General features: G+C 53.0%; 3 protein-coding genes across 5 annotated transcripts; 2 read left to right on the forward strand and 1 right to left on the reverse strand.

Moving 5' to 3' along the window:
• The first annotated feature begins 5,532 nt into the window (after positions 1-5,532).
• On the forward strand, positions 5,533-12,414 carry NEURL2 (neuralized E3 ubiquitin protein ligase 2). The gene is made up of 2 exons (XM_081868040.1): positions 5,533-6,254; positions 11,476-12,414. The coding sequence occupies exons 1-2, from the start codon at positions 5,567-5,569 to the stop codon at positions 11,589-11,591; spliced, it is 804 nt and encodes a 267-aa protein (XP_081724166.1). The 5' UTR covers positions 5,533-5,566; the 3' UTR covers positions 11,592-12,414.
• An 805-nt stretch (positions 12,415-13,219) lies between these two features.
• On the forward strand, positions 13,220-14,938 carry SPATA25 (spermatogenesis associated 25). Its single transcript, XM_081868213.1, has 2 exons — positions 13,220-13,355; positions 14,095-14,938. Exons 1-2 carry the CDS (start codon positions 13,235-13,237, stop codon positions 14,868-14,870), a joined length of 897 nt encoding a protein of 298 aa, XP_081724339.1. The 5' UTR covers positions 13,220-13,234; the 3' UTR covers positions 14,871-14,938.
• Positions 14,939-15,336: 398 nt separating this feature from the next.
• On the reverse strand, positions 15,337-20,277 carry ZSWIM1 (zinc finger SWIM-type containing 1). 3 transcript variants are annotated; one of them, XM_081867832.1, is made up of 2 exons: positions 20,209-20,277; positions 15,337-17,448 (listed from the first exon to the last, which is right to left on the reverse strand). In XM_081867832.1, the coding sequence occupies exon 2, from the start codon at positions 17,315-17,317 to the stop codon at positions 15,788-15,790; it is 1,530 nt and encodes a 509-aa protein (XP_081723958.1). In that variant the 5' UTR covers positions 17,318-17,448; positions 20,209-20,277; the 3' UTR covers positions 15,337-15,787. The 3 variants fall into 3 exon arrangements, with proteins under 3 accessions (XP_081723958.1, XP_081723960.1, XP_081723959.1); XM_081867834.1 differs by lacking the exon at positions 20,209-20,277 and adding an exon at positions 18,958-19,062; XM_081867833.1 differs by lacking the exon at positions 20,209-20,277 and adding an exon at positions 17,569-17,928.
• Between the last annotated feature and the right edge of the window lie 1,495 nt (positions 20,278-21,772).

Here is a 21,772-nt window from a genome sequence, read left to right on the forward strand (position 1 = left end):
AAATATTTATATATTTTTTAAGAAAAAAGCACTATTATTATTATTATTTCTTCAACTTATACGCCTCCCTAGAGAGGTCTCAGGGCAATCACAACATATAAAATCAAACCGAAAGCAGTAACCCCGTGTTGGCCAAACTTGGGTGCATATGCCCATCATCTGAATGGCAATGCCCATCAACTTGGGGTGGGGCTCAAATATTTTATTGGGGGCCCTGAAGGGACCTCAGCCCCTCAGAGTTGGCTCCTATGGTCGATGGAGTCCGACTCGGCCGAAGGCAGCTTCCTGCATGTTCCTAATATGCTGGGATGGCAGGGTAAGCAACACAGGTGGGGCTGTTGCCCTCCTTCCTCGGGGGGGGGGGGAGGCATCTGGGTGGCTCCTATTAGAAGCAGGCTATGGGACCTGCTATAGGGCCACTTGTCTGATGCAGCAGAACCCTTACTTGTAGCTTGTTTCCTTTTTAGTAATATATATGGAACAACTGATGGGTTCAAACTTGGGAAAGGAGTACGACAAGGCTGTATATTGTCTCCCTGCTTATTTAACTCATATGCAGAATTCATCATGCGAAAGGCTGGGCTGGATGAATCCCTAGCCGGAATTAAGATCACCAGAAGAAATATAAACAACCTCAGATATGCAGATGACACAACCTTGATGGCAGAAAGTGAGGAGGAATTAAAGAACCTTTTAATGAGGGTGAAAGAGGAGAGCGCAAAATATGGTCTTAAGCTCAACATCAAAAAAATGAAGATCATGGCCACTGGTCCCATCACCTCCTGGCAAATAGAAGGGGAAGAAATGGAGGCAGTGAGAGATTTTACTTTCTTGGGCTCCATGATCACTGCAGATGGTGACAGCAGCCATTAAATTAAAAGACGCCTGCTTCTTGGGAGAAAAGCAATGACAAACCTAGACAGCATCTTAAAAAGCAGAGACATCACCTTGCCATATAGTTAAAGCTATGGTTTTCCCAGTAGTGATGTATGGAAGTGAGAGCTGGACCATCAAGAAGGCTGATCGCCAAAGAATGGATGCTTTTGAATTCTGGTGCTGGAGGAGCATGGACCAGAGCACACCAGGCCCTCCTGTCTTCCGCTGCCTCCCGCAGTTTGGTCAAACTCCTGCTGGTAGCTTCAAGAACACTGTCCCACCATCTTGTCCTCTGTCGTCCCCTTCTCCTTGTGCCCTCCATTTTTCCCAACATCAGGGTCTTTTCCAGGGAGTCTTCTCTTCTCATGAGGTGGCCAAAGTCTTGGAGCCTCAGCTTCAGGATCTGTCCTTCCAGTGAGCACTCAGGGCTGATTTCCTTCAGAATGGAGAGGTTTGATCTTCTTGCAGTCCATGGGACTCTCAAGAGTCTCCTCCAGCACCAGAATTCAAAAGCATAAATTCTTCAGCGATCAGCCTTCTTGATGGTCCAGCTCTCACTTCCATACAGCACTACTGGGAAAACCATAGCTTTAACTATACGGACCTTTGTTGGCAAGGTGATGTCTCTGCCAGGGATCTACAGGTATTTTAATATTTTGTTGGAAGCCGCCCATAGTGGCTGGGGAAGCCCAGCCAGATGGGCGGGGTATAAATAAATTATTATTATTATTATTATTATTATTATTATTATTATTATTATTATCTACCGGTTGGACGTGCCTGAACAGAATGGCTGAGGATTCAAGAAAATGGCCAGTTGGAGACCTTCCTTGGGGAGCAGGCCAGCCATCTCAACTGACTTCAGCTGTCTGAGAGTAGGTGGAAGGAAGGTAGGTTTTTAGGGAAGGATGTTTGTGGCTTAAACCCCAAGTGTCACGTCAGTTGCCCTGTTGGGTCACAAGCAGCTGATCCCTGTTGTGCAAGCGTCACCCTCCAGATGCAAATGTCGCCATTTCAGGGAGCCTCTTCTCCACCCACACAAGAAGCACCTGCTGTTCTTTGAAGAGTCACTTCCTCCTCTGGGCACAGAACTCAAGTCACAAGGTCCCCCTGGGAGGGGACACGGGATTGTGATGGGGAAACTGGCCAGGCCAGTTGGGGTGGCCAAAGGCTTGCTGGGCAAATGGCCCATTGCCTCAGGCCGTCTGCTGAAAGGATACTCTTCCTTGCAGAAGATCATCCCCATCATGACTAAGCCTGTCAGTTTATCGGGTTCCACAGCACTCTTTGCCCCCCAACTCTGAATCATCCATGGCTGATTCTGGGGAGAGTGGCTCATGGACTGCTCACCGGGCGCCTGGTGCGCCGGAGAATTGGCGTAAGAACTGGAGGGCATCAGAAGAGACTGCTGGATCAGGCCAGGGGCCCATCCAGTCCAGCACCCTCTTCTCGCAGGGGCCGGCCAGATGTCTATTATCGGAAGCCCGCAAGCAGGATCTGAGCACCAGAGCAAAAGGAAAAGAAGTTTTTCAGCTATTTTAAAGGAAATACGGCAGAATCTGGCTAGACGCTGTTTCTGGTGGCTGAATCCCAGAAATGTAGGGGGAAGTCCTTTCGTGGGGCAACCCTTCCTCAAGGGTCATCTAATCCAAACCCCGGCAATGCCAGAACCACAGGGGAAGCATCCCTGGCAGATGGCCACCCAACCCCTGCTTAAAAATCAAGGACCCCCACCTCTTGTTAAACTTGTGGTCTCCAAAGAACCCCCCCCCCCCAATTCTTTCCTACTACTTGAAACAGGTGCCCCCCTCCAGCCTGTATCTGTGCATTAGAGGATTCCTGAGTGCAGAACCTGAGCTTTGATTGTCCCTATCGAAATTCATTTTCTTCATTTTAGTCTTCCTTCCCTCCCTCCTCTGAGCTCTTCAGGCAGCATGATAAGCTGGGCTTTGGCAAGGAACTCCGAGGGAGGGGGATCCCTTGCAAGCCAGACTCTTGTGAAACCATTCGAACTCAGGACGCAAGGGAAAACATGCTAGGAGGAAGGCACGCTTGGCATGACCAGCATGATCAGCTCCTGTCCGGAAACCAATGTCCCCACTGTGGAAGGACGTGTGGATCCAGAATTGGCCTCCATGGTCACTTACAGACTCAAGACCATGTTTATGGAAGACAATCTTACTTGGCTATGAGGGATCGCCAAAGAATAATGTGTGTTCCTGTTATGCCTCTCCCGTCCTGCAACAGTTGCTGGCTGCTGCTATACGATACGATAATCTTTATTGTCATTGTCCCATACAGAACAACGAAATTGGAAAAATCTACATAGGACATTCAAAACCCAACAAGCCTGCTATCCCAGCTATCCCAACCTGGATAGCCCCCTAAAAACTCTGATACCCCATTTTTAAATACAATATACTCCCATAGAGACTACCTTAAACTGTATTTAAAACCAAAATCGCATTTGGGTAGAAACTGTTTCTCAGGCGGCTAGTCCTAGTCTTTATAACACTGTGCCTTCTTTCAGAAGGCAGAAGCTGAAAGAGATCATTTCCGGGCTGCGCACTATCCTGCGCTATCTCTGCAGCTTTTTTATGGCACCTGGAAGCGTAGATTTGATCCAAGGTGGGAAGAGGGCACCCAATTACCGGTATTCTCTCCACTGTCTTTACAACCCTGGACAGCATTGTTTTTCCCCTGACCGTGCAGCTCCCAAACCACACGCACAGACCATAATACACTCTCCACAGTACAATGGTAAAATGCCATCAACAGGTCCTTTGTTTAGTTCATTTATGAGCAACTTCCTGGGATGCACCTCTGGGCGATGTGGCAATTGCTGCGTCACCGGCTGGCTGCCCCAAGGCAACCTCATCGCGCCTGGCAAGTTCCTGGGCAGTGCAAAGGACTTCATGGAGAGCTAAGGCTCATCCCGTCCAACCCCGGGCAGCACAGGAATCACAGCTCATCACGCTGGCAGCTTTTTTCACGCACAATAATTTTTCTGAGCCTCTCTTGCTTGTGTGTCCTCACAACCAAACGGTGTATTAGGAAGAAGACTTTGGAGCCCCCCCGGTTGGATCAGTCCCAAAGTCCTGCCTGTGCTTCCATGAAGCCCACAAACGGCCATAAAGGCAACAAGCTCACCCCGTGGTAGCTTCCAAGCAAGTGGATCCGCTGATAGACTGCCCCTGAACATGGAAGTTCTGTATAGCTGCCATGGCTAGCTGCTGTTACATCCGCAGAGTCTTCTGGATCAGGCCAATGAGGGCCCATCTGGACCAACATCCTGTTCTCACAGGGGCCAAGCAGATGCCCAAAGGGAAACCCACAAGCAGGATCCGAGCAAAAGAGCCTTCTCTCCTTCTGCTGTTTCCTGCAGTTGGTATTCAAAAGCTTTGCTGCCTCTGGCCAGGAGCCATGGAGAGCCTCTTTTAAAGCCACTAAGGTTGGTGGCCGTCACTGGCACCTGCAAGAGGGAGTTCCATATTTAAGGAGGAGCTGCTCCTGAAACTTCAGCTGGTGGTTAGTTTCCGGGCCCAATTCAAAGTGCTGCTCTTGACCTATAAAGCCTTAAACAGCTCAGGATATGATCCTTCCCAGACCCTGAGATCATCCTCCGAGGCCCTTCTTTGTGTGTCTCCTTCACGAGAGGTCCAGGGGGTGGAAACATGAGAAAGGGCCTTTTCTGTGGTGGCTCCCTGCTTGTGCAATGCTCTCCCCAGGGAGTCCCGCCTGGCGCCTTCCTCTTTTCTCTATCTATAGCTTTTAAAGGAGGGAGCAGGTGGTAGTTTCTGTTTGTTATTGTATTACACATTTCTGTGTTTTTATACTGTCAACCGCCCTGTGATCCTCGGATGAAGGGCGGTATACAAATCTAACAAATTCATTAAATAAATAAAATCTGCTCCGTGTTGATCCTCCTCTACCATCATTAATTTGTCTGTCCCCCTTCATCCCATCTAAGCTAGTGCCCATTACCTCCTTTAATTTATTAATTTGATTTAACCTCCTTCCTTCAGGCCTGTAAGACAGAGCTATTCCGCCTGGCCTTTAATTTGAATTCAGCCTGATCTTTTATTTCCCTTCCCTTCTCTTCCCTCCCCCTCCCCTTTTTTGAGACCCCACAGCTAATTCTCCCCTGGTCTCCTCGCTGGCCCAAGTAGGACTAATTCAGCCAGCTAGCCCTGGGGATTATCTAATGGTTATTAGATGGATTTCCCCTAAATTGATTTCTGAACTTTGAATTTTATTGTTATTCATGTTTTTATACTGTATTTTATGCTGCTTTTACAATTAGGTGTGTCAAATTTGTTGTTAGCTGCACTGAGCCCGGTTTTTGAACTGGGAAGGGCAGGGTATAAATAAAAATTCATTATTATTATTACCACACCTCATGGCATTGCCGTCCATCAAATAATTATACACTGGGTGAAAGCAAGCTGGCATTGCCCACACCCAAAAGCAGCACATTGCCCTCTGTTGTGCCACCCTGATGCTCAGGGCTTCCATTCTGTCGCAGGCCAGGCTGCCCTTTCCGTGCAACTCACAGGGCATTAGGACCTGGCTGGCTCCTACCAGCCCACACCGTTCCCTATTTGGAGACCTTGTGTGTCGGGCGACAGCAGCTGCCCTGACTCGGAGCCCCCTTAAAATAGCCTCAGTCCTGCCCGCGAGAAGCCCAGGGATGAGTGCTGCAGGCCACCCGCCCACCCGCTTCCACCAAATCCACGGGGCCAATGTCTGCGTCGACCCTTCGGGCACCCAGGCCACCCGCGTGGAGAGCTTTGCCAACGGCGTCTGCTTCAGCCGGGAGCCCCTGGCGCCCGGGCAGATCTTCCTGGTGGAGATCGAGGAGAAGGAGCTGGGCTGGTGCGGCCACCTGCGGGTGGGGCTGACCGCCCATGACCCTCGCAGCCTGGAGACGGTGCCCGAGTACTCCCTGCCAGACCTGGTCAACCTGGGCGACAGCTGGGTCTTCGCCATCACCCGCAACCACAACCGGGTCGCCCCAGACGCTGCCAGGGAAGAGGCCTCCGCCCGGGTGAGGGGCTTCCTCTCTGACCCCTACTTGCTGATCGAGAAGGTCAGGATCCCTCGGGACAAGCTGGTGGGCCGCAGCAGGCCAGGCCGCTATAGCCACCTCCTGGACGAACTGTACAGGACCAACGTACTCCCTGCCACGGCCCGGAGGAGCAGGATCGGGGTGCTGTTCGCCCCACAGCCGGACGGGACAGCTGACATGCACATTGTCATCAACGGCGAGGACATGGGTCCCAGCGCCAGGGGTCTCCCGGGCTCCCGGCCCCTTTACGCCGTGGTCGACATCTTCGCTTCCACCAAGAGTGTCCGCCTCATCCAGGTGGAATACGGATGTAGGTATTCTCAGCTCCCAAACTGGCATGGCCCCCCAGACCATGGGGCAAAGGGCCATAGCTCAAAGGTGGAGCAGCCTCTCCCGGTGGGGCTGGGAGAGACGACTCCTGCCTGGAACCCTGGAGGGGCATTGCTGCCAGCCAGTGCAGGCCGTACTAAGCTAGATAGACCAATGGGCAGACTGCACAACACAGCTTCCTAGGCAGATCAGAGCTGGTGACTGGCATTGTCACAGGAAGGGAGACTTTCTGGAGGTTCGGATCCTGATGGCCCCAAGGCAACAGTTGGGTGGGCTAGTGGGGTGAAGGGGAGAGGGAGAGAGGAGGAGGCCAAGCCCAGAAGCAGCCGGCTGCTGGGTCATCTTAGGAAGGGGGGGGGCGATGGACAGGGAAAGTGAGCCTTGCCCCAAAGGGGTCTGCAGCTGATATGAGATAAGAAGGCAGGAGGAGAGGGAGGTTTAACGCTGTCCATACAAATAAGGCACTTTGAAGAGCGGCTGGCAGGAGAATCCTAGAATTGTGGACCTGGGAGGGGTCCCAAGGGGTCTCAAGGGGTCATCTGGTCCCACCCCCTGCCATGCAGGAATCATAGCAGTTTGGTCTAGCATAGTGGCAGGAATGAGATGGAGCAATAACTCTGGATGTTCCAGGTGCGATTCTTGTCACTGGGAGACCTAAGCCCCTGCTCCCTCAGTCCGCACTAGGAGAATGATACTGATTCAATTTCTAAAGCTAGTGTAAGTGCAGTGGTACCTCGGGTTACAGACGCTTCAGGTTACAGACTCCGCTAACCCACAAATAGTACCTCAGGTTAAGAACTTTGCTTCAGAATGAGAACAGAAATTGTGCGGCAGCAGCGGGAGGCCCCATTAGCTAAAGTGGTACCACAGGTTAAGAACAGTGTCAGGTTAAGAACAGACCTCTAGAACAATTTAAGTTCTTAACCAGAGGTACCACTGTATTATGAGAAGACAACAAAGCGCCTTGAACGCTCTGAAACAGGCTGTCAGAATGTCAAGCCCAATCGCTTGGGAGCAGAGAGACCAGGAGGCAGCGGAGCGATAGAGGCAGGGATCCAGGAGGGAGCCTGACAAAGAGGGTCGCAGAATCCTAGGGTGAGGAGGGACCCCAAAGGGTCATCTAGCCCAGCCCCCTGCAAGGCTGGAAGCCAACAACTCTTGCCGCCAGAAAGATCTTCCTAAGGATTAGTCAGGCTCTCCTTTCTCGTAATCTGAATTCCGGGGCTAAAGGAGATCCAGGAGGTGTTTCTGCTCTGCATTATCTGTTGGCAAACAGAGCAGGGATATAATTAGCAAGCATCCCATGCTGGCCGCTCTCTTCAGTCCCATGGGTGCAAGGGGTCTATTTTTAGGGAGGGTTTGTTTTCTCTGCCGCACAGGCAAATCCCTTGTCCCTGCCTTCATGGCCAGTGGTTCTCCTGCCTGGGCAAGGAGGAATGTGGCGGACTGGGTGAGGGGTTCGGGGAGGCCATGGAATGCAGCCACCCCATGGGGCTTGCTGTGGCTTAGCTGCATGTGGCATTCAGTAGTTAACCTACGGAACTCCCTGTCAGCATCGCCCTTGAGCCAGTGCCACCGACTGGACTCACACACTTCAGCCCCGACTGGGCTAGGCAAGCTGGGTAGCACTTCCAGAGACCACCTTCTGCACAGGAACAGGTCAAAGTGCTGTGGACTCACAACTTAGAGTTGTGAGCACCGGATTCACTTGCACAAGACAGTCGCCGCACACAGCAGAGTATAGCAGAGCATAAACGACTCGGAGAGGAGCTCTGTAGAATATCTTCTTTATTCTATCTACAACTATTATACACAATTATATACAGAGCTAAATGAGGTCTAAACAAAAAATGCTGAACTGGACTGAGTGCCTGCAGCTGCTCTTAGCAGCAACCTTATCTACAGAGATCACACACAGTCTCTCTCTAACACTCAGTCTCTCTCTCTCTTTGATGTGAGGCTGGAGCGGAATAAGTAGAGAGCAGAAACCGCCCCCTCCTCTCTGGAGAATCAGCAGAGAACATCAGCAGATTCTTGGATATGGGAGGGGTGAAATCTCCTCACTCCCTTCCACAGGAGGCAGCGATGGCCATCAACTTAATAATAATAATAAAAAAATAATAATAAAATTTTATTTATATCCCGCCCTCTCCAGCTGAAGCCGGGCTCAGGGCAGCTAACAACAATAAAAGTAACACAGCATTCTAAAATCAATTCATTCTGAAATCAATTCAGAGTCAAATTCATGGCAACCATTGGGCTAGAGTTCTGTGAGGATTACCAAAGGAGCGGGTCAGACGATGCCCTGGCCAAAGGCCAGGCGGAACAGCTCTGTTTTGCAGGCCCTGCGGAAAGATGTCAAGTCCCGCAGGGCCCTAATCTCTTATGGCAGAGCGTTCCACCAGATCGGGGCCACAGCTGAAAAAGCCCTGGCTCTGGTTAGGCCAGCCTAACCTCCCTGTGGCCCGGGATCTCCCAAGATGTTTTGGTTTTCAAGGAGGATTGGTCCAATTCATAGAAGAAAATAAAGCTACTGATGGCTACCAACTGCAGTGGCTCTGCTCTGCCTCCACAATGTCCTTGTGCCTGAATCCTGTTTGAGTGTTTTTCTGCTCAGTGACTGTGAGAACTGGATGCTGGGCCAGGCGGGCCATGGGCCTGATCCAGCACCCTCTTCCTATGGAGGCTTGTTGTGATAGCAGCACCTCCAGGCCCAGGGACAGTCTATCTCTGAACACTAGATTATGGGGAACAACCATTGGAGAACGCTTTGGCACTCGGGTCCTGCTTGTGGGCTCGGATCTTGCTGGCCTCTGTGAGGCTGGGATGCTGGACTAGATGGGTCCCTGGCCTGATCCAGCAGGCTCTTCTGGTGTTAACAGACCATAATAACATGTTAAAAAGAGAGCGAGCCCTGCAGAGAGAGGCTGCGAAGGGCCAGGCACGAGGGCTCATTCCTCCAGGTTTTGGCCATTCCATGCCCAACCCCAATTCCCGGAGGTCCTTGCCTGGCTTTGCCAGCTGTGCCCCATGAAGCTGCAAAGACAGATGAGCTGGGATGTGTGGGAATCCTCTTGCAATGCAAGACCTTCCTTTGCCAGAAAGGACCCTTTCCTTCTCTAGCTGACATTCACACAGAGAGGGTGCGAGGCAAAAGGCGCTTTCAGCGTCGTGTGTGGGAACAGTGGGAGGCTCCACAGATTTGCTGGAACCAGGGAATATAGAACCACAGAATCAGAGCTACAGAGTTGGAAGGGATCCCTCAAGGTCATCCAGACCAACCCCCAGCCATGCAGGAATCACACCTAACAAGCCCCCCCCCCAACCTCTGCTTAAAAACCTCCAGTGAAGGAGAGCAGCTTCCGAGTAACTTGGAGCGTTTACTTTCCGCCTTTTAGGGTGGTCTTTAAAAGATATCTGGAGGTTACATTTCTTCTTGAAACGGGGAGGGGCATCCGCTTTGCAGTCAAAAAACTGAGTATGCATTTCCGAGCATCAATTTCTCAAGTTAAATATCTGATGCCTCTTAGCAACAATGTTCTGCTGCAGCGCAGCTTCCTTCTATTATTATTATTATTATTATTATTATTATTATTATTATTATTATTATATTTTATTAAATGTTACCCAAAAAATGAAAAGAAAAAAAGAAATAGAAAAAATACATAACCATACAGTAAAACATTCATCTACACAATTTTTCAGAATGCAGACTAGAAAAGAAGAAAGACAAAAGGTAAAAGAAAGAAACAAGAAAAAGAATGAAGGGGGGAAAATACTTTCCATAATCAATTATTCCAAATTCATACTTCAAACATTACAATATATAAATCCTAGTTACAATATTATAAAAGACTTCCACTGCATTCTTTCGCAAGGAGTTTCGCCAAAACATGCTGAGAACTGGCTCTAGCTCCGCAAAGGCCTTTTTTTTTGTTTGTCTCTGGGATGTCATGCTGTGAACAAACCTCCTTGGAGAGGTGTGCCAATTTCCTCTTTGGCCTGCATGCAAATTCCTCCTCCCTCTGCTTCCTGGTAACCTGGGAAAGGCATGCAAGAAGCATTAAGCCCAAGGCAGGGTTGATGCCCCACCTCAGTTCAGCCCCCCCCCCCCACCTCTGGATGAGAGCTGTCCAAACAAGGCGGCTTCTGTGGCTGCAGAGACCAATAGGGGAGAGACATGTTTTGTTGCAGCTGGGGCAAAGGAAGGCGACCGGTTGTGCTGGTACAGCTGCGCCAGGGGGGTATTTTCCTTTCCTTGCTTCTCCCGGCGGTCGTTCCTCCTCTGCTTCCTGCTATGAATGTCTGCCTCCAGGCACCGCGGTCATCTGCAAAGGATTCCCACACAATGGGGTTGATGTTGCCAGCTTCGTGTCACAATTGATACAGCAGACCTTATGGTAACCAAACGACAGAGTCTTGCATTGCTAGAGGACTCAGCTCACACTTCGAAAGCAGTCCAAGTGTATTAGCAGAGTGGCAGGCCGCTTGGTGTTTTTCAGTCTTCAGGAGCCTTTAGGGCGTTGAAAGGGAGGCAGCGGCGTTGGCAAAACAAGCCCGGTTGTTGTGTTAGGAACATGGAAGTTATGTCTGGAAGCACCGGGAGGTGAAGAGAGATGCTGCCTCTGACAGGGAGCCAAAGGGAGGTTTTCACCCAAGGTGTGAGCGCAGCTTGTCTTTGGCATGTACATACTGGCAAAGTGGGTGAGGAATGAAGGGGGAAGTTGGTCCCCCATGCCAAAGTGGCGTGGTGCCACCCCACGGGCTGGCCCTCCATGGGCTTATAAGTATCAAGCCTTCATCTTAACAAAAACATTCCCAAGCCCAGGGCCGTCTTAACCATAAGCGCCAGGGGTGCAAGGCACCCGGGCGCCGGGCTCTCAGGGGCGCCAGGCCGAGAGTCCGAGGCCCGAGAATTGGCGGCCGGGAAAGAGCCTGCCCGTCGGTCGGAGCGCCACAGCGGGCTCTTCTGCTATGGGCAGCTCTGTGCTGCGAGTTTGGGGGCAAGCGAGTCTGCGAGGTGCCAAGGCAGCCAGTTGGCTCCCCCCTCCTGCGTGCCTGGGATTGGCGTGGGGCCGTGGAGAGGCCTGCTCAGCACACACTGCTTACACCATGAGGCGCCACAAGGGGAATGGGTCCCAATCCTCATGCTGAGGTTGTCTCACAGCCAAGTCCCCTTCTTTCTCTTCTTTTCCTCCCAGTCCCCTCCCTGCAGACCCTCTGCCGGCTGGCAATCCAGAAGCACATTGCCCACCGGCTAGACATCGATGGGCTCGACCTCCCTCCGTCACTGAAGAACTTCTGCAAATACGAGTGAAGTGACCAAGGCTGCTTCTTCGCCTGCACGAGTCGCCCACCCAAGAGACTTGACGGAGGGTCCGCAAGGACGAGCCGAGAGCAGTGAAGCCGCGCATCGTCCTTGCTCTGTCCCCAGAATGCCAGCCTTATGGGTTTCACTTCCAACGTAGCCGCTGGGGCAGCCACGTATATGGTGAGAGACTCACTGAAGGGGCAAGACCACCACCACCAGCCCTCCAAACAACAGCAGGACCCTGAAATAGCAGAAACAGTCCAAGGGAGGATTTGATTTTCAGATGGCAAGATGTAGCAATGAACTGGAAGCACCGGCCAACTGCCCCGTTTCTAGGTATACTGGGAACTACAGAATATGCTCTGACAGACAGCCTACATGCAAAGAGATTTTTAAAAAAAGATCACTAGGGGAATCTGCTTACTCGGAACATGCCAAGAATGTTTCTGCAGGAAAAATTCAGCCTTGAGCGAGTGAGGAAGTGCCCTATTTTTCTCGCTGATCCAGCTCTCAGAACAAAGGCATGCTTTCCCTACGAGAAGGTGACTTAACGTCTACACACGTGTAAAGCTAAGGCGAGGAGCAGCTCTACGCAAGCATGTGAAGTTTGTAGGACCACGGGCTCCACTTTTGTGGGTTCCCCAGCGGCCCACTGTTGCTCTGACCCGACATCACAGTTGTGCGTTTATGGAGGAAATGCACTATGTAGACCATTCTGTGACGTGAACTCTGAGGCCCAGAGGGTGTTGCTGCTATGGGGAAAGGGGGGCACACTAGGCTTTATGGAAGTCATGCCAGTTCAATAAAAGCTGCCTTAGAACAGCAACAAGTCCTGGGAGTGTCCCTTTCCTGCAACCTCAGCTCCCTTTCCCTCCTGGTTATGCAGCAGAAGACTCCCAAGCGAGGGAGGCTCGGTTTTATTGCCCTGATACTGCAGTACATAAATAGCAATGAAACAATCAAAGGGTGGAGAACGGCTGCAGTGTTTGGGACTTTTGCAGCGGTTCTCAACCTGTGGGTCCCCAGATGTTGTTGGACTACAACTCCCATCATCCCTGAGCTCTGGCCTTGCTAGCTCGGGGTGATGGGAGTTGTAGTTCAACAACATCTGGGGACCCACAGGTTGAGAAAGGGTGGTTTAGAGAAAATGCAGGGAAGAGGCATTGTGCATGGAGAAAAGGAGAGAAAAGGTTTTCCCCATCTTTGCTAACACTAGAATCTGTGGGCATCCCATGAAGGCTCAGGGAAGGGAAAATAAGCAATTTCTTCACACAGCACATAACCCATGGAACTCGCTCCCACAGGAGGCAGCATTGCTTGACTGCCAGCTGCTGGAAACCACAAGAGGGGAGAATCGCTCATGTGCTCGGATCCTGCTTCTGGGATTCCCATAATGGGCATCTGGTTGGCTGCTGTGAGAACAGGAGGCTGGACTCGATGGGCCCTTGGCCTGATCCAGCAGGCTCTCCTTATGGGGAAGGCAAATGTTGGGGGCCGGAAGAGGCTTAGCAACCTGCCGGCTTCACCAGATTTCCCTCCTCCTCTGCCATTGAGCCAAGTGGCCCCAACTCCTTGGAGCAGCCGAGGGGCAAGGCTGCCCAGGGACTCTGTGTGAGGTAAGGGCCAAGCCCTGTGACGCTGGTTCTAGAATGGGGAGAGTTCAGGACAGGCACAGCACTGAGGCAGCCACAGGCCAGCTCTCAGCCGACACCATGTCCTATTATGGGATGGGGAAACCTTCCACAGGCTTCTTTCCATCTCCAAGTCCAGGTAACGGCTCCCCTTCCGTCCTGAGGCGTTTTGTGCAGACAATGCCCTCCTATGTGCGGCCCCACACATTTTCCTCCCCCCTCCGCCAAACTGGTGTGTGGAGGGAGCTCTTCATGCCACCCCGGAGATGGGTGGCTGTCTTCTTAGACTCACAGAAGTGGAGTTGGGACCCCCAACGGTCATCTGATCCACCCCCCCCCCCCGGGCAATGCAGGAATCACAGCCAGAGGGCCAGGGATGAAAACCTGCAATGGACAAGAATCCACCCCCTTCTGAGGTGGTCCATTCTGCTGCCAAACACTTCTTTGACAAGGCCAGAGAACAGGCCCCAGCGCTACAGGGATGAGGCCCGAGGAGAGGCAGGCCTGGGGGGGGGGGAGGGCAGCTGATATGGGCCGCACGGAACCATCTCCTAAGCTCTCTGGTTGCTTCTGGGGCGGAGTGGGAAGCCGGGAACCCATGGAATGAAAATTGCAGCTGCAGCTCGACTCTCGCTCCAGTTTATCATCCTCTTGGGAAAGAGATTACTCAGCACCAGGAGGCAAGTGAGTGTGTGGGCAATGGAAACTGGTATCGAGGGCACGGAAGGAATTTAGCACCCTCAATTCACCCTGCCTTCAATCTAGCCTGAGAACCAGAGTCCCCAAGTCCCTCCTCACACACCCTCCCCGCCAATTCACCTCTGCCCCAGACACTCCAGTTGGTGCCCCCCCAACACACACGCCTTTATTTTGGACAGGAGAATCGGCACCGAGTGGCCCGTCAAGCCTCTACCCTGGGATGCCAAGGGAGACCCCGGCTTCGGGGGGCCTCTCCTCTGCCATCGGGCTCCTGAGGAGGAAGCTGCAAGCCAAGCAGGGGGCTCCGCACCAGCTCAGCGGCCCCCAGCTGCTCCAGGATCCGGATGCCAAGCCGCCTTGCGGAGGAGCCTGCTGGTCACCGGGCACACCTGGGCAAGGGGCGCCGGAAAGGTGGGAGCCACACCAAGGCCTCTGCTGCAGGAAGCTGTGCCCGCAGGGACCGGACCGGGAATATGCCGCCGAGCAGACGGGCGACCGGTGGCTCTTCCTCTCCTCTGTGCCGCCGCCCCTTCCTCTCAGCCAGCCCCCCAAGGACTTTGCCAGCTCCGGCGGAGACTTTGCGCTGGCCAGGTGGGGATTCTTGCCCAGCGGGGTCTTCCTGATGTCGGCCAAGTTTGGCAAGGACAGAGAGGCCCAGCCCCCGCTGCACCTGCCCCCCAACATCTGCATCCTGACCCTGGCCATGATGATCGCTGGCATTCCCACGGTCCCCGTGCCGGGCGTGCGAGAGGAAGACATGGTCCACGCTGCCCAGTGTTTTGTGGCAGAGCACCTGGAGCCTGGCACCGCGCAAGGGGAGGCAGCACAGAGGAGGAGGAGGAGGTGGGCTGCCATGCAGCACCTGGGGCCTTCCTGCAAGAGGGGGGACAAGCAGAGGAAGAGGGCCACCCACAGGAGCCTCCTGCCCCTGTTCCTGGCGCAGCTGGAGAAGTGAGTGCAGAGAGGAAAGAAACGCTTAATTCTGCTTTGAAAAGCCAACATAAAAGGGTTTGTGAAAAGCGAGGCTCTTTGCTTATGTCCGTGTTTCTGCTTCTGTAAGCAGGTTGTTGGCCAGATCCTCTGCCCAAGCCTCCAAGCACCTGTCTGGACTGGACCCCAGGCAGCCCTTCCTTCCCATTCCCACACCACCACAGGGGTTACCCAGCCAGGCTCCTTGGGACCAAGCAAAAGGTACAACCCAGCTCTCCGCATAACAGCCCAAATGGCAGCTGCTTCCTGAGCTCCTGCCCCTCTCCCCTCGTGTCCTTATGTCACCAGTGTTTCCAGTCTGACACAACGCCCATGGAGCGCTTCCACTGAGCCCGGCACCAGCCGCCTGGCAGAGCCACAGCAGAGAAGCCCTGCCCTGTTTCTTAATGAGATTTTGAATGGTATTTAAAGGCTGGTGTTGGGAAATGACAAACAGGAAAGACTTGTTTATTGACGACATTTACAAAAGAGAAGTCCTGCTCTCGCTGGGTGCAGGGGGCCCCATTTCAATAATCAAGGGGGGGGGGGAGAGGGAGAGGAAAAAAGGACCTGGGGATACACCTGGTCCCCTTTGACATGGAGAACCAGACATGCTGGTGGGGTTAAAACCAACTGACTTAGAGGAATAGTAATGCAGAGAGATGAGGGGGTGGACTTCACGGGACTGTAGGTCATGTCAGGCACCCCTGAGCCGCCACTGAGTTGTCGGCAAAGTCTCAGACAAGAGCACAGGTTTGCAGTTGTGTGCACAGTCTTGGGCTGCTCATCAAAGCTCCCCCCGCAAAGGAGGAGCCCCACAGACACTTGGAGCTGAATGAAATGTTAACCTCAAGTCTCCGGCCGAGCCCAAGGGTCTGCTCCCAGTAGCGCCCCTGAGCTCAATTACAACTTCACCTGCACGTAAGGCCCAATCCAGCTGTCGGCCAGCTCGCGGAGGGTGCTGTACCTGCGATCAAACTCCTCGTGACTGCACTGGCTCAGAAGCCGGCTGATCTCCGCAGTGAGAAACGACACAGCCAGGTACTTGTCCAACAACTTGTCCCACGAGCAACTCAGGACGTCCAGCAGCCCGTCGGTGCTGCTCTGTCCCTCTTGGGATGTGCCGTTTCCCTTGCGCCACCGCGCTGGGATCCTGCCAGGCTCGAAATCCTTCCCTTCGGAGTTCAGCACAGCCAGGACGTGCCGGCAGGGCAGCTGGAAGGTCTGGCTGAAGTGGCAGGTGCAGCTGCTGAGGCCCTTGTGGCGCACGGCCTGGGCGTCTTCCAGGATCTGTATGCTGGCAACCTCTCCATTGTTTCCCATCAACTGCGCAGAGCTCTGGACAACCGCAAACTCGTTCAAGCACAGCCTGGCCGCCGGCTCTGTGCAGATGTCGCTCAAGGACTGCTTGATCCGCTCCTCAGCCTCTCTGGAAGTCGCCTCTGCCTCCTCCTCGCGAGCCGACTCTTCAGCAGCAACCCCTGCCGCCGGCTTCAGGGGAGTCGGCGCGGCGGTCGGAGCAGAATCCCTTGGAAGCAGAAACCTCTGAGAGTTTGCAGCAGAGCAGCGAAGAACCAGCAGGTTCTGGATGGAGGAGCCGTTGTCTCTGAGCAAAGGGCCTGGGCCTGGCACAGACTCCATGGAGCTCTTCTGGACAACCTTCTGGTAAGTCTTTGCTATTTTGGTGATGCAGGTCTCCAGGGATGGTCCTATGCAGAAGATCTGGCTTAAGCTGTGCGTGAGCATCTCCAGATCTTTGAAATACTGGCTGCACTGGCCCCAGGTCCGCCAGCGGTGAAAGGCCCAGATCTTCTCGTTGAGCAGCCACTCTTTGTGGAGCTGGGGCAAGCGGTTTGGCTTCACAAAGCCACACAGGATGGTGTACAGCTTCCTCAAGTTGCTCTCGCTGGGGGCACACATGGCGTTCCTCAAGGCGCTCAGAACCAGCCTTTCCGCGTGGGCTTCCAGGGAGACCTGCTGGATCTTGTGCTGCAAGTGTTTGCATATGTGGAAGACAGACAGCTGGACGTCCACAGAGGGGAACGCTTCCGACAGCGCCGGCAGCCACCGGAAGCGCGGGTCAACCAGGAAGGTCTTGATCTGCTTCCATTCGGGGTTGAAGGCCTTGAAGGTGCGGTACATTTGAGCCAGGCCTTCCGCCGACTCCCTGGTGGGGACCGCGAAGTGGATCACTTTGGTTATCTCCCCTTCCAGCTGCATGAAAGGCTGGTCCACCATGAAGGTGTAGAGGGCCTTGCCCCATGGGTTGTGGGTTCGATGAATGAGCACAACCTCAGGGTGCTGTAAGAAGACGTCCCTCATTTGGCTGGTCTGAAAGCTGATGGACTCCAGCTGGGAGCTTTTGTACACCTGGTAAGCCACCAGCAAGCCGCAGTCAAAGCTCAAGAGCTCCTTCACAGTTTCCAGGGCCATCGTGCCCTCTCTTCCTGAACGTCTGCCTTGGAGAGCTTTTCCCAGGGATTCCTGCCAGGGAAAGAGTTCAAGTTTCTGCTGCTCTTACACCGGGGTCAAGAGTGGCCAAGGTTTGTCTCAGACCGAAGGACCTAGAGTGAAAGAAAAGGGTGAAGCCAAGTCAGTTCTCCCGATTGGTGGTTCTGTTTTGGTGTGTAAAGGGATCTTCTTATGAGATCTAGAAGGTGACAAATTCAACATTTTTAACCCACCAAAGAGAGTGAAGATGCTGTACCAGTAGCAATGGAAAAGGCACATTGTGTGGGATTTTTTTAAATGGAGTCCATTGTGTTTCCCATTGTTTTTTTAAAAAATGTATTTTTAGAGTCAAGCTTCACATCTATATTTTTCAGTGTGTTCTACAAACTTGGCTTACAAAGAGTTTTGGTTTACACAAAGCAGCAGGATCTGGTTAACAAAAAACCACACAGAGCCAGGAGAAGGCCCAGTTAGGTCAACTTGTTCTCCCAATGACATCAGAGGCACTGAGGTGCAACGGGAAGGTGGAGAAAATGTCACCAGGGCCTCATCTATTTCTTCTGCTGAAATACAAAGCGGCTTAGGCAGTCCCTTCAGTTCTGGGCACCACAAGAAGGACACTGACAAACTGGAACGTGTCCAGAGGAGGGCAACCAAAATGGTCAAAGGCCTGGAAACGATGCCTTATGAGGAACGGCTAAGGGAGCTGGGCATGTTTAGCCTGGAGAAGAGGAGGTTAAGGGGTGATATGATAGCCATGTTCAAATATATAAAAGGATGTCACATAGAGGAGGGAGAAAGGTTGTTTTCTGCTGCTCCAGAGAAGCGGACACGGAGCAATGGTTCCAAACTACAAGAAAAAAGATTCCACCTAAACATTAGGAAGAACTTCCTGACAGTAAGAGCTGTTTGACAGTGGAATTTGCTGCCAAGGAGTGTGGTGGAGTCTCCTTCTTTGGAGGTCTTTAAGCAGAGGCTTGACAACCATATGTCAGGAGTGCTCTGATGGAGTTTCCTGCTTGGCAGGGGGTTGGACTCGATGGCCCTTGTGGTCTCTTCCAACTCTATGATTCTAGGCTATTTATCTGTTTATTTGCAAGGCTAAGTTTTTTTTTATTTTACATATATGAAAGTTTGGGAGCTATACAGAAGAGAGCGTACCCTCCTGCACAGAAGCTGAGCAAAACAGTGGCATCACACGACTGTATTCTATGAAGCAGCACCAAACAGGATTTGACTGCCTGGGCACATCTCTACCAAGAGCCGCCACACATCCTCCTGCGCCACAAACGGCAGCCGAGTGCCTTCTGCCACGACACGAGGGCAATGTGCACAAGGGGCTTCGCTGCAGCCCAGTGGGAAAAGCGGGTGCGCAGGAGGCCCCGGCTTTGACCCCAGGGAGGGCTGGGTGGGGATAAAGGCCCCCCCCCGGAAGTCCAGCTTCCTAGGCTCCTACTCAGAACCTTATCTTTACTACTCTCTGGATTGGTCCGTGGCTTCATCTTGCCCAGGAGAAGCCAAAGCAACTTGGGATGTCTGGCCCGCCAACCAGGCCAGTGCTGCCGCCGCAGAGGCATTAAAAGCAAGGGGGGGGGACGGGGGGGGTGTTTTTAAGCTGCTGCCCTTTCCTCTCGGAGTTGATTTCTCAAGGTGGGCATCCACAGCAGCGAGCAGAGGAGGAATGGTGGCAGGGAGGAGCGCAGAGAGGAGGAGGAGGAGGAGGAGAAGAAGAAGAAGAAAGAAGCAGAAGAAGAAAGAAGAAGCAGAGGAGGAGGAGGAGGAAGAGAAGCAGAAGAAGAAAGAAGAAGCAGAGGAGGAGGAGGAGGAGGAGGAAGAAGAAGAAAGAAGCAGAAGAAAGAAGCAGCAGAGGAGGAGGAGGAGGAAGAGAAGCAGAAGAAGAAAGAAGAAGCAGAGGAGGAGGAGGAGGAGGAGGAAGAAGAAGAAAGAAGCAGAAGAAAGAAGCAGCAGAGGAGGAGGAGGAGGAAGAGAAGCAGAAGAAGAAAGAAGAAGCAGAGGAGGAGGAGGAGGAGGAGGAAGAAGAAGAAAGAAGCAGAAGAAGAAAGAAGCAGCAGAGGAGGAGGAGGAGGAGGAGGAAGAAGAAGAAAGAAGCAGAAGAAGAAAGAAGAAGCAGAAGCAGGAGGAGGAGGAAGAGAAGCAGAAGAAGAAAGAAGAAGCAGAGGAGGAGGAGGAGGAGGAGGAAGAAGAAGAAAGAAGCAGAAGAAGAAAGAAGAAGCAGAGGAGGAGGAGGAGGAGGAGGAAGAAGAAGAAAGAAGCAGAAGAAGAAAGAAGAAGCAGAGGAGGAGGAGGAGGAGGAGGAAGAAGAAGAAAGAAGCAGAAGAAGAAAGAAGAAGCAGAAGCAGGAGGAGGAGGAAGAGAAGCAGAAGAAGAAAGAAGAAGCAGAGGAGGAGGAGGAGGAGGAGGAAGAGAAGGAGAAGCAGAATACAGTGGTACCTCGGGTTAAGAACTTAATTCGTTCCAGAGGTCCGTTCTTAACCTGAAACTGTTCTTAACCTGAAGCACCACTTTAGCTAATGGGGCCTCCCGCTGCCAGTGCACAATTTCTGTTCTCATCCTGAAGCAAAGTTCTTAACCCGAGGTACTATTTCTGGGTGAGCGGAGTCTGTAACCCGAGGTACCACGGTAAGAAGAAGGAAAATGCAGAAGCAGCAACAGGAGGAGGAGGAGGAGGAGGAGGAACTGAAGCAGCGGAAGCAGCAGCCTCTCCCTGGCGCCCCTGCCAAGCCGGGCTCCTCCTCCTCCTCCTCCTCCCTCTCTCCCCGGCCGGCCTCTGCAGCCCCTTGGCTGGCCTGGTCCCGCGGGAGGGACACGGGGAGACCCCCCTCCCCTCCCGCCCCCGCCCCGCGCCCCCTCACCGGCCCCCGGCGCCGCCATCTTGCCGCCGCCGCCTCCGCCCTCGCTCTCGCCAGGCCCCGCCCCTCGCCCCCGAGGCCCGCGCGCCATTGCGCCGTCGCCAAGGAAACGCGTGACGTCCGCCCGCCATTCCCGCCCCGGGCTGCAGCGCGGCGGGCGGGCGGGCGGCCCGGCAGAGGGCGCTGTGGCGGCGCTCATTGAGTTCTTGGTCAGGGCAGGCCTAGGCCAAGGCGGCCCTCCAGCTGTCTGGGGACTACAACTCCCATCATGCCTAGCTCTCAGGACCAGTGCTCAGGGATGATAGGAGCTGTAGTCCCATCTGGAGGGCCGAGTTGGCCTATGTCGGAGCCATGGTTTTCTTTCTGGAATGGGCATTGCACCCTCCGGCCGGAGAAGACGCCAAATGCAGGGCAAAAGGAAGCCCCCCAACACGTGTGTGTCCAAGGGATACAGGGGGATCTTGATGGCCTCTGGGCAAGGAGGGCTCCAGGCCAGGCTGCCTCGGAGCGGAGAGACCTGCATTCCCCGGGTTGGACTAGATGACCCCGGGACCCCTCCCAGCTCGCCGGGCAAGGACTCTGCAAGTGCTCCTTCACCCAGTGCATAGTTAACTAGTGGAACTCCCTGCTGCAGGAGTCTGAGTCGTCCATCATCTTGGGACGCCTTCCAAAGAGGGTCTGGCAGGGGCCAGGAGGAGGAGGAGGAGACCGCTGGATGCCTCTGAATACCAGTTGCTGGAACCCCTGGGAGGGGAGAGTCACTTGTGGGCATCCCACGGGGGCATCCATCTCTGCCTTCCGTCAGCTTGACACCAAGACGTAAGGAGTTACACAGGGAGTAGAGGATATCTCCTAAGGAACTGAAAAAGCCATAAATCCGTGAGATCTTTTCAGGCAAAATAATGTTAATGCTTTTTGGACTTCTTCATCCAGCCTGGTTTTATCAGTTCTTTCATGACCATTCACAATCTCTCACCTCTGTGTGTTATTCAATCGACAAATAGGGCGTCCTCTTGGTTTTCTATTCACTTAATTAATTCTAGGAGTGAGTAGCTGACTCTAAGTCTACAACAGTTTGGAGCTGATTTCTGTCCCCAATCTGAGCATCCTTGGGTCTTTCTGGTGGGCTTAGTCTTCCCCAATTGCTCTAGAAGACAGATGCTTCTTCAGAACTTTTGTGGTTTGCTCTTCAACCCTTTCTTATTGAAAGAAAGGGGAATTAGCCACCAGACTGTAGTCTGGATGCTTTTACATCACTGCTTCACCGCCTTAGAAGACAGAGGTCAGCAAAAGACGTCTTCAGCCAGCCATCACTCTCCGGAAACACCTCCAAGTGAGATTTTTCTTGTGCCTGAAGCTCTTTCCACATTCTTGAAGTTCTGTTCACCCTCTTGACACTGAAAATGTTTATTCCCTCTGTGAATTCTTTGATGTTGGTAGAAGTGTGAGCCTGTGGGAAATCTCTTCCCGCATTCCAAGCACCAATATGGTTTCTCCCCTTTCTGAAATCTTTCATGGGAAGCAAGACTTTTGTTTGTTACAGAAATTAGGGGGGGCACAACTTTGA

Source organism: Podarcis erhardii (assembly GCF_964252035.2).
Source record: "Podarcis erhardii genome assembly, chromosome: 6".
Classification (NCBI taxonomy): Eukaryota; Metazoa; Chordata; class Lepidosauria; order Squamata; family Lacertidae; genus Podarcis; species Podarcis erhardii.

What these genes read in the sequence shown, in the direction of transcription:
- NEURL2 (XM_081868040.1), top strand. Translation starts at nt 5,567, where the DNA reads ATGAGTGCTGCAGGCCACCCGCCCACCCGCTTCCACCAAATCCACGGG. An exon ending in CATCCAGGTGGAATACGGAT is followed by an intron (nt 6,255 to 11,475) that starts GTAGGTATTCTC and finishes TTTTCCTCCCAG; the next exon opens with TCCCCTCCCTGCAGACCCTC.
- SPATA25 (XM_081868213.1), top strand. Translation starts at nt 13,235, where the DNA reads ATGGGGAGAGTTCAGGACAGGCACAGCACTGAGGCAGCCACAGGCCAG. An exon ending in CTTTCCATCTCCAAGTCCAG is followed by an intron (nt 13,356 to 14,094) that starts GTAACGGCTCCC and finishes TATTTTGGACAG; the next exon opens with GAGAATCGGCACCGAGTGGC.
- ZSWIM1 (XM_081867832.1), bottom strand. Translation starts at nt 17,317, where the DNA reads ATGGCCCTGGAAACTGTGAAGGAGCTCTTGAGCTTTGACTGCGGCTTG.